Source organism: Eschrichtius robustus, chromosome 17, assembly GCF_028021215.1.
Source record: "Eschrichtius robustus isolate mEscRob2 chromosome 17, mEscRob2.pri, whole genome shotgun sequence".
Classification (NCBI taxonomy): Eukaryota; Metazoa; Chordata; class Mammalia; order Artiodactyla; family Eschrichtiidae; genus Eschrichtius; species Eschrichtius robustus.
Window position 1 is genome coordinate 14059869 of NC_090840.1, and position 12040 is coordinate 14071908.

The 12040-nt window shown below is 36.0% G+C and overlaps 1 protein-coding gene across 1 annotated transcript in view; it reads left to right on the forward strand.

Moving 5' to 3' along the window:
• Positions 1-4700, forward strand: part of PREX2 (phosphatidylinositol-3,4,5-trisphosphate dependent Rac exchange factor 2) — a 291158-nt gene extending 286458 nt beyond the window's left edge. The window contains exon 40 of the mRNA XM_068525808.1: positions 3696-4700. Within this exon, the coding sequence (XP_068381909.1) occupies positions 3696-3741 (46 nt within the window). The 3' untranslated portion in view covers positions 3742-4700. The remainder of the gene's footprint in view (positions 1-3695) is intronic.
• The last annotated feature ends 7340 nt before the right edge of the window (positions 4701-12040 follow it).

Genomic DNA, 12040 nt, shown 5'->3' on the forward strand with positions numbered 1-12040 from the left:
CACACACACACACACACACGCACGCACATTGGAATATTACTCAGCCATAAAAAAGAATGAAATTCTGCCATTTGCAACCATGTGGGTGGACCTAGAGAATATTATGCTGAGTGAAATTAGTCATACAGAGAAAGACAAATACTATGTGATATCACTTATATGTGGAATCTAAAAAATAATACAAATGAATGTGTATGTAAAACAGAATGGGACTCACAGACATAGAAAACAAACTTGTGGCTACCAAAGAGGAGAGGGAAGAGGGAGGGACAAATTAGACATACAGGATAATAGATACAAATACTGTATATAAAATAGATAAACAACAAGGATTTATTGTATAGCACAGGGAACTACACCCATTATCTTGTAATAACCTATAATGGAATAAATCCACAAAAATACTGAATCACTATGCTCTACACCTTAAACTAACACAATACTGTAAAGCAACTATACTTCAATTTAAAAAAAAGAACCATGACAGGAATGGCACAGATTGCCATGGGAACACAGAGAAGGGGCACATAACTCAGCCTAAGGATGGAGAGGAGAGGTTGCAGAGTATTCCCTCCGCAGTCAGCATGGTAATCAATGTCTTCCTCAGCTGATGCAGTGACACCAATGCCTAGAGAACACATCACATTCTGAGAACTACACCTAGATCTCTATGACTGATGGTTGAATGTGATTTAAGAATGATGCAGGGTGAGGCTGGAGACATAGGCAGGGGCTGGATCAGGAAGAGACTTGTGCAAGATATTGAAGAGTCTTGATTTTAACTTGAAGACAATAAGGAGCCATTAATAAACAATCTTTCTGGAAGATTTGGATTTTAGAATTTATGTCTGGCAACGTTAGGAGGAGCCATTTGGGGACAACTAAGACTGAAGGCAGCAGATGCTTTGGACACTAATTGGATGTAGGAAGTTAGTGAAAAGGAAGACTCTAGGATGACCACCAAATCTTTGGCTTGGATGACAATGGTGAAAGGTTCTAGTCACTGAGATAGTAGATGGAGGAAAAAGAGCATGCGTGCGAAAGATGATGAGCTTGACGTGGTGGTATTGCAGTAAAGTGCAGCTGGGCATCCATGTGGAGATGTATTTGTGGGCACTACAAATGAGGTTCCTCCTCCTTGTAACTAGCATGTATTGACTGGCCAGAACAATAACATATCTTCACCAAGAACCAAATATTACATTCCAGATGTAATGGCACACTGGTCTTATTTTCTCTTGCATTACACACTTTGGAAACTATTGTGTAATGAAAATTTGATTTTCTTTATTTACATACTTGGGAGACAGCATATTGTAGTGGTTACAAGTGAAAAAAATGATTTTGGGTCCCGTCCCTGCCAGGTGACCTTATTTAGTCAGGTTATTTATCTTCTCTGAGACAGTTTTTGCCCTCTGTTAAATTGGGAGAATTGCCTTGGGTCAGAGTGTTATTGATAATTTAGCCTTGAATAGAGGCATTCACTTTGTGGTCTCCTTTAACACAGGTTTTATTTGTGCCATGTAGAAAGATGAAGGGCATGATCTATAGACTGAAGTTTGAAGGTTCTATTCTCTGCAGACTTGAATTTGGGCTGGAAATACCAGCTCCAGGATGGCTGCCTGAGCCCAACAGGGAAAGGAGAAAGTGGAGCCAGAAACAAACGTTTTTCGTCCAGGGCCCTTGATGTGCACGAGTGGGACGTGAATACGGCAGGGGCTCCAAAATGTTGGGCAAAGTACTCCCATGACCTAACTATTTAGCTGACAAAAAGCAAATGCCTCAGCAGAGAGCAAAAGTCCAACTCTTACCTATTACATTTTACTTACAAACTTCATCTGCCTGTGCTCAATTCCCAAAGCCCCACAATTTCCATTACAGATGTGTCTGAACTCAGATAACCCTGAGTTACTTCCAAGAAGCCTCCCCAAAAGCTGAATCTGCCCAGCTCTGCGGTACCCAGAGCTATTAGTTTATTAGGTGATCACAGGGAGTAGCCTTTTCTCCAATTTGTGAGACAGACATTGCAAAGACTGCTCTACCCAGTGGCATTAGTTAAATTATGTGGAAACGTGCAGTGCAAGGTAATGGAAAGTGACGTCTTAGCCCAGATCTCAAGGCATAGGACATTTGCCACCCGGCTGACTGTTCCTGTTCTACGTGAGTAAGTCCACTGTGCCTTTTCACTCATTAAGCAGCACTTTCAGGGAAATAAAATGATAGAAATTAAAGAGGAGAAGAACTTTCCCATCATTCTATTATTCCAGCCCTGGGAACGCAATTTGAAGCAACACCATAGCCTTCAGCTGCAAAAGCAGCTTTGAAGAATATCAGCTCAGTTTAATGTATTCTTTTCTCCGGGATGGATGAAATAAGTTTTCTGACCTGAGATGTGCTTATTTCAGCGTTCATTTTCTTCCATGGAGATGACATGTACAGTATTAACCACCTTCCAGACTCCAAAGGCAGTAACTTCTTCTCTGTGTTTACAGAGTAGGAAAGTTCATTTTGTTAACAAGGTTTCTAACTCAATATTAAATCCTTTTCATTCTCTCCCCTTTGATTTCGAATGACCATGGGATTAAATGTTGAAGGGAGAGGAAATTTATCATTTGATGAATTTGTCAACAACTCATTTAAAGTGTGTTCAATTTCACCTGTAAAAGAGAGTGAGTCACCGCAGCGATTCCTGGGTTTGGAGTGCTTTTAAAATGGAGCAAAGTTGAAATCTGCACCTTAAATTTTTAGATCATCAGACAAAGCTCTGAAGTAGGACCAGCGTGGCCATGGGCATCACTGGGGACTACAGGCTTACAACCAGCCACCTTAGATCAGCTTGTATTCTCTCAGGTTCTGCCTTAATAGTGGGTGTGCCCTGGGTATTACTGTTGCAGTGGTTATATCCCCCTTTATTTGAGTTTTGGAGTTAGGATTCAACCATTCAGAAAAACATGGAGCCCTAGAACTTGTATAATCCCACTAGTTCAGTCCCCTGAGCTTTGCCTTCATGCTGTATGGTTTCAAAAAACTAGACCTGCGATGCAAAGGGAGAGCATCTTGGAGCATCTCTGCCAGTTCAAATGGATTCCTTAGTCCACTTGAATCTCCACCTGATTCTACTGACAGATGAGTGACAGTGTGGGCAGAGCTGGACAGGTATTCCTTAGGAAACACCAGCTAATTGTGCCTTGATATTCAGGCCTCAGGACTGTGCCACATCAGCCTAGCCATGACCAACTGCCAGCACCACCAGGATGGTACAGAATGAAGCAAATTTCTAAGACAAGTCAGAAAATCAGTAACCCCTAAGAGGTAGATGCTATCTTGCTACAAGATCATCATGATAGACATGATGGTAATTATCATCTCCTAGAATTCGGAGAATCACTTTTGCTACCAGCAAGGTGAGCAGCCTGTGTTGGCAGCCCTGGAACAGAAGCAGCTGGTGTAAAAACGGCAGCATTGCCAATCAACAGGCATCTAGATGTGCAAAGAGACACTGGTGTTTTGTAATAACAGAACCGGAATTTTGGAGTTTGCTAACACACAGGCAATTTTTAGTGAAATTGGTGATATGATCATGACTGACTCCCAAACCAAGAAATTATTGTCAATGTATTTGTGATACAAATAAAAACATGTCAAGCAATGTCAATATGCCGGGCTGTTGTCACACCTTCCCATGCCTTTTGTAGGCTGTACAAGCTGTGCGAGCCTCCTCCCCCAGTTGGAGAAGAATGAGGAGAATCTCCAAGGAACCAGGCAAGCAGAAGCTTCTGACCGGACTAGACAAAGAACGTGCTGGCTAAATATTCTCCGCTCAACATAAAAACATGGATTTTTTTCTCTTGGTCTTTCATCATGGTGTAAATAACTAATGTTCAGCTTGTACTTAGATATTTGTGCTGGAAATGGATGGAAGTCCATTCAGACAACTCAGCTTCACAAACCGATCTTTCATGTGTGTTAACGTGAATTATTCATCCCTGGAGATTACATAAAAAAATATCAGAGATAAAACATTAACCATTGTGCCTCCTTTCCCATTTATTAAAATTATTGTATTGTGTTTGCTTTCATCTTCTCCAAATGGAGCGTGTTGTGTTGGATATTTCCGTTTGAAGAAGTCTGTCATTGAAGAAATGTGGTCACACTTTCCAGATCATCACACAGAAATGTGACAGACAGTAGAGACTGGGTGTCTTAGGTTTTCTGTCTCCCACTTGCATCTGAGAAAGTAGCTTGCGGGTGAAAGGTGAAGAGCATCCTTTACTCTTTCTAAGGGAGTGTTTCTCAGTAGAGGAGAAGAGAGCTGACTGAGGTCTCCAGCAAGACCTTCTTCCAGCTGCTTTCAGGGACCCTTTATGCTCGTGGACAGTTCCAGGGAACCATGCTGTCCTTGGTTTCTGAAGTGGGCGTGGCTTCCTTGGGCGGAGTCCTGATGCTGTTCTGTAGGTGCCAGGAGATGGGGAGAGGCAGGGATTGGGGAGGGTTGGAAGGAAGACGAGGGTGAAGGAGGGAAAAATAAGCCTATTTAAAAAGTCAACCTTTAAATTTGAAAGATACCTAAAGCTCTTATTTTATTAAAGGCTTTCATATGAGATGTCAGACTTCTAAAAGAATACACCATGCTGAGTGTTTTTCTATCAAGGTAATATATATATAAGATGAGAAAATAAAGCTTTATTTGTTGAACTTTTAAAGGACTATTAGAGACCTTCATAATTTATGAAAGTGCAAGGTGTATTCTATTTTCATTCTAAAGTTTACATAATGTTTATCCTTTCTACATTGATAAAATAACATTGTTTTTTTTAGTATAATGAATATAGTAATATTGATTTTAAATCTGTAATTTTCAAAACAATTAAAATGCCCTTACTGTGATTGTGATACTTAGGTGGATTTAGACTAATTTCTTATGTGAAATGCTTTTCATAACTAAAGTATATACAAACCATTATGAAATTTTAATTTATGAAATTTGATAATAGTTTTCAAACACTTATTAAAAAAACTTTCATCACTAACAGTTGTGTATTGAATAACAGAAATGCTGCGTTGCGTATACATGAGGCCTTTATATACTGGTCAAATTAATAATAAATGTTATTCAGCACAGAAGCACTTAAGACTTTCATGACAAGTACACATCTATAATGAAAAATAAAGAAACTAACATCAGAGATTTCAGAGAAAAAGTTGAACACTTTGAATTTAATGAAGATATGACCTTAATGTAAATATCTACATGAAACATATTCTTCACTTTCAGGGGTTTAACATTCTTGATACTATTGCAAGTGATCCCGAAGGTCCATGAAATTAGTAAATTGTGATTTTCCTGTACTGAAAATTTGATTACATTTAACACAGGGCTAATGAGTGAGTAAAGCTGATTAACTAGCAAGTACTTTTCATGTTGTCATTACTGTTTTCTAATCACTACCCTAGAAGTAGTGTTCCTTTTTAGAGGCATGAAGGGATCACTTAAACATTTCAGTCGTACTTTGCTGTTTCATAGGGGAAAACCATCTGCTATTGTAGTATTTACAAATTAGCATATTTTAAGATCTAATCTCTATATAATAGGGTTACTTAATATTGTTTTAAGGGTTAAACATGGTGTAAGTGTACCATCTATCAGAGTGCTTGGCGCTTATTGAAATCTCAAAAGTTAGTGATGACTTATATTACCATCAGTCACTGTGATTTTTGATTGTAATAAAAACTGTAGCTAAAACCTAAGTAATTTCTACCTGCCAAGCAATACCTCCAGGTGCTTCACCCATACTTTGTTGTTATTGCTTCATTAATCCTAACAGTGATTTGAGGTGATATTCTTGCATCACCCCCATTTTACCATTGAGGAAGTAAAGCAAAGAATAGTCCAGTGACTTGCCCAAGATCACATGGCTGATAAGTGGTAGAACCAGGATTTGAACCCAGGAAGTCTGCCTTCTTAATACATTGTGCTGCTTTTCCTTATTAATATAGGAAATGTAATATTGCCAATTATTTGTTAGTAAAGTTGGAGTTATGTGTGGTGTGGGCCATTAAATTATACATCTTACATTGAGAAAAAAGTGAATGGAAATGTGTAAAATGCCTTTAATATATGAAAACCATAGGATTTCCTGGACATTTTACCATTCTGGATACACATTATGAGGTAACCCAATGCTATTGCAATCTGAAAAAACATGATCTATCCCTCATAATTGAAGATAACAGTTTTAGATATGTTTTGAAAGTCTGGAATAGTACATTATATAAAATTTGACTATGATTCCAAAACAGTGGTAACAGTAAAAAATGTCAAATGAGTGAATTAATAAAGACAACTCTTCAACACCATGATGTACCTCTGTGTGACGTCAGACATTTAACTGACCTTGAGTTTTTAGATGAGATCGGGTATGTTCAGGGTGGTATGACCATAGACTGGCCTTGAGTTTTTAGAATGGGTTTACCTCAATGCTCACATACTCCTCTGCAAGCAGTGAACCTTTAAACATTACAGAAGCCTGCTAACAGTTCTTCCAAGTTCTGCCGACTTTGAAGTTCTGGGTTTGGACATCTGCCTCTCTCCACCTAAAAGGGAAGGTCACACCTAGAGATTTTGGTTCTTAATATGGGACTGGTTCATAAATACTTGTTAACTAGTCATTCATGGTCAGTAAATCTTAAACATTCCATCATATCTTATAAAGTTTTCTCATTAAGTATTACAAAATTTAATATATTATTGAAAGTGTGAGTAATTTGAAGAGACTAAAATTTTGCATCTACTTCCATTACATTTAACAAGAAAGAAAGAAAGAGGGAAGGAAGGAAGGAAGGAGGGAAAGAGAGAGAAAGAAAGAAAAAGAAAGAAAGGAAGGAAGAGAGAAAGAAAGATGGAGGAAGGAAGGAAGGGAGGAACTTTTGTACTAGTTTTGCTTATATTGGATATGTAATTTTGAATTTAGAGTATAAGCTTTATTTTATGAACCAATATCCCCATTTTAGAAGTCTCACACTATTTTCTGTCTTTTCAAATCACATTCTGCCAGTGGCTTAGATTCACTGTGTGTTCAGTGGCCACTGTTATTGCAGCAACAATGTTCAATTTAAAAGTAGGTTAATTTCTCATGATACTGTGATACATATGACATTATATTGATATTGGTTCTGACTCTATTAATTTATATTTTGTGATAGTTAAATTCAGAATGAAATGATACTGACCTTGGCACTAACTGTAAAAGCCAAGAAAATGAATGGGTAAAAAAATCCCTAGGAGATATTAACCCATTTAAGAAACCAAACTATTTTCAACCCTTTGGACGCATTTTAACAGCAAAACTAATGTTTATTGACTTGGAAGCATTCAGTTGAGTTAGTTACTCTATGTATTTGAAAATAATAGATTTGCAATTAGAACACCAAAGTACTCTTTCGTTAGTTCACGTAGATCTTTTCCTATGTAGCATGATTTAGTGCAGAATAGAGGGAATATGTTTATTCATCTATATTTTCAGTAAAACATAAGATTGAAATTTAAAATGACTAACCTTAATTTAAGTCATCTTCATTTACATTTTACTTTAAAGGTCATTTTTAGATTTTCTTCACTAGCTGTATTTAGTAAGAATGAAACTAACCTTTATCATGTGACTAAATTGCTTCTGAATTTTCAAAAACTATGTTTCATTTTTAAAGGCTTATTTTTAAGTGAATTATCGTACAAAATTATACCTCAATTACTTTCCCAAAGTGAGTAGTAGTTATTTCATTAACATGTATATACATTAATATTAACCAGTTTGCCAAATGAATTGTCAGTTGCCCTGCATAAACATGAAAGCAAAAGCTTCGGAAACGATTTAGGATGATCTGAACCTCGATTAAGAAAAATATTCTGAACTTTATCAACTTTTTTGAAGGGTTAGGGATGAGCCTCAGAAAAGTTTTCACCCTTGATGAAGCAGATGAGGTGGGGTAAAGTTCCAGGAGGCATCTGGGCCAAGAGCGGGCTTAGGCTGGTTCCTTTTACATACAGTGGCCATAACCTTTGTAGGTGCTGCGATTCCATAATAGTTATCATGGTCAGTCTTTTGTTTTCAAAAATTTTACTACTTAAAAGCTTTGCTTTTAACAGTGATCTCAGCATTCATATTGCCAAGCTGTGCTATGCAGACACATGGCCTACTTCACTCAGGATAGCTTGCTCCTCTCACTGAGAAGAGATGTCTGAAGTCTACTAGGTGTACTAAGAGATATATATATATATATATATATATATATATATATATAAAATATACATATATATTTATAATGTTTTGTTTTTACGGTAATACATTATAAAACTTACTTAGATTCTTCTGTCTTATTTTGTATGAAGGTATGAAATATGTAGTTGTTCAATATATTGAATGTCTGTCTAAATATGCCGTAAGCATACCTGCCATCTTTTGATCACTGGCACTAGTTTGCTACTCGATCTGGAGTCTATTGACCTGGCCTTGCCATCAGAAGAAGCAGCCGATTAAGAACAAAATTGTTGAATTCTTACATGGTAGTTCTAGTTTGAATAGCTAATTTGGGGTGCAAACAACAGAATAAATGTTATCCACTCATGCGTTCATTCAACAAACGTGTTTGAGAATTCACTTTGTAAAAGGCACAGCCAATGGGCCTCATTTATGTGTTGCGTGCATTTGGTTCAAAAATCTTCACAGTATCTCCTCAGTGTTAATCTCCTCTGTGTCTTTTACTTGGAATGATATTTGTAACACAAACCTATTCTAATACCATGTAGGTATATATACTGTGTGAAGTCAAGAATGCTAAGTAAGTAAAATGCCCTAGAAAAAGTACATTTAAATATGAGTATCTAATGCCTCAAGCAAATTTACTAGAGTTTCAGATGAATATATATTTTTGTAACTGCCAAGTAAATGAGTAGAACATAGCTTTTTGTTTAAAAAATATTTTTATAAGTATTCATTTACACAGTATTCATTATTTTCAACATTAAAATATCAAATTGGTTCTATAAATAGTGATTCTTTTGAATATTCATATTTAACATTGTATAACACCCAAACTGTAATGACAATTTCATCCAAATATATTATTATAGTAGTCTGTTTTTCCTTTGTAAAATATACATGTAACATAGTTTCAATCACTCAGTATTTTGTGTGTGGTTAAAATGATCAAGTGTATTATGTATTTTATATCATTTATTTTTGTCTGCATAAAAGACTAGAATAGTAACATTGTATCATACATGTCAAAAATAATAAAGAGAAATGTAGTACGACCATCTCAGTTTCTATCCATTTAAATTTAACTAATTTCTATTATGTTCTCACCTGTTTAGGAGACACAAATATCCATGAAACAGAGCTTTTCACCCTTTAAGAATTCACAAGCTCAGTAGAAGAAATTTGATAAACATGTGAAACAAGTCTACAAATATGAACCAAGGTGAGTTGTAGAGACAGTAACTGTTAGAAAAAGAAGCTAAATATGAGCAGGAAAGCTTCATGGAAGATAAGAGACTGTGTGTTCCCTGAATTAACTAGCCAATCTACCAGGGTTTATTCAGTACCTGTTATGGATAAGCCCCTAGTTGCATAGCCTAGTTGCATAATGTATGCAATTATAAATGCATATAATTCCCAAACTCTGCAGTTAAAGAACTTGGTATATATCGATGATTAACGCAGTGCACAAACCAAAATAGTAACTACCAACATAGGCAATACACACTAATACAAAATGAGAGGTAAGACAATGAAAAATGGGTAGTATAGAAATTAGAGGAATTTATCAATAGATTCAATCCAACATCTCTTTATTGGACACCTAGGAATTACTTATCAGGTACTGAGCTAAGCTGGCTATTTAATCCTTAGAAACATATATGGCTATTGCACATGTGGAGTTTACCGTCTAGAAGGGGAAGACTGACAAAAAAATACAGAAATAATGAGAGATGGCTAGGTCAGCTTTCAGCATGTGTAAGATTAAGCAATGGAAGAAGGGAATGCAACCTTTTTAACAAAAACACCATGCATACAGGCGAGATGCAAATGTGCCAGATATTTTGGTAAGTTGGTGAGTAGATCAGTTTGGATAGAGGATTAAGATTTGTGAATGTGGTAACTAATGATGTTGAGCTTTTTTCATGTGTTTTGGGCTATTAATATAATGATTTTTAGGAACTGTCTGTTTAGTTGCTTGCACATTTTTATTGAGTTTGTTGCTTTTTACTATTTATAAAGTTCTTTATATACAAAAAAAAAAAAAGATTTGTGAATGGAATTTGATAGGGATTGCATTGAATCCCATAGATTGCTTTGGATAGTATAGTCATTTTAACAATACTGATTCTTCCAATCCAAGAACACGGTATATCTTTCCATCTGTTTGTGTCATCTTCAGTTTCTTTCATCAGTGTCTTAACAGTTTTCAGAGTAAAGGTCTTTTGCCTCCTTAGTTAGGTTTATTCCTCGATATAGTATTCTTTTTGATGCAGTGGTAAATGTGATTGTTTCCTTAATTTCTCTTTCTGATCTTTTGTTGTTAGTGTATAAAAATGCAGCAGATTTCTCTGCATTAATTTTGTACCCTGCAACTTTACTGAAATAATTGATGATCTCTAGTAGTTTTCTGGTAATGTCTTTAGGATTTTCTATGTATAGTATTGTGTCATCTGCAAAGAGTGATAGTTTCACTTCTTTTTTCAGTTTGGATTCCTTTTATTTCTTTTTCTTCTCTGATTGCTGTGGCTAGGACTTCCAAAACTATGTTGAATAAAAGTGGAGAGTGGGCATCCTTGTCTTGTTCCTGATCTTAGAGGGAATGCTTTCAGCTTTTCACCCTTGAGTAAAATGTTAGCTGTGGGTTTGTCATATATGGTCTTTAAAATGTTGCAGTATGTTCCCTCTATACTCACTTTTTAGAGAGTTTTTAGTCGTAAATGGATGTTGAATTTATCAAAAGCTTTTTCTGTGTCTATTGAGATGATCATATGGTTTTTATTCTTCAGTTTGTTAATGTGGGGTATCACACTGATTGATTTGTGGATGTTGAAAAATCCTTATATCCCTGGGATAAATCCCACTTGATCATGGTGTATGATCCTTTTACTGTATTCTTGGATTTGGTTTACTAGTATTTTGTTGATTTTTGCATCTATATTCATCAGTAATATTGGCCTTTAATTTTCTTTTTTTGTGGTATCTTTGACTGGTTTTGGTATCAGTGTGATGGTGGCCTCATTTTTTCACAGAACTAGAACAAAAATTTTTTTAATTTGTATGGAAACACAAAAGACCCCAAATAGCCAAAGCAATCTTGAGGAAAAAAAATGGAGCTGGAGGAATCAGGCTCCCTAACTTGAGACTATACTACAAATCTACAGTAATCAAGACAGTATGGTGCTGGCACAAAAACAGAAATATAGATCAATGGAACAGGATAGAAAGCCCAGAAATAAACCCACACACCTATGGTCAATTAATCTATGATAAAGGAGGCAAGAATATACAATGGAGAAAAGACAGCCTCTTCAATAAGTGGTGCTGGGAAAACTGGACAACTACATGTAATAGAATGAAATTAGAACATTCTCTAACACCATATACAAAAATAAAATCGAAATGGATTAAAGACCTAAATGTAAGAATGGATCCTATAAAACTCCTAGAGGAAAACATTGGCAGAACACCCTTTGACATATATCACAGCAATATATTTTGGATCCGCCTCCTAGAGTAATGGAAATAAAAACAAAAATAAACAAATGGGACCTAGTTAAACTTTAAAGCTTTTGCACAGCAAAGGAAACCATAAACAAAATGAAAAGACAACCACAGAATGAGAGAAAATATTTGCAAATGATGTGACCTGTAAGGGATTAATTTCCAAAATGTACAAACAGCTCATACACCTCAATATCAAAAAAACAAACAACCCAATCAAAAAATGGGCAGAAGATCTAGACATTTCTCCAATGACATACAGATGGCCAAGAGGTACATGA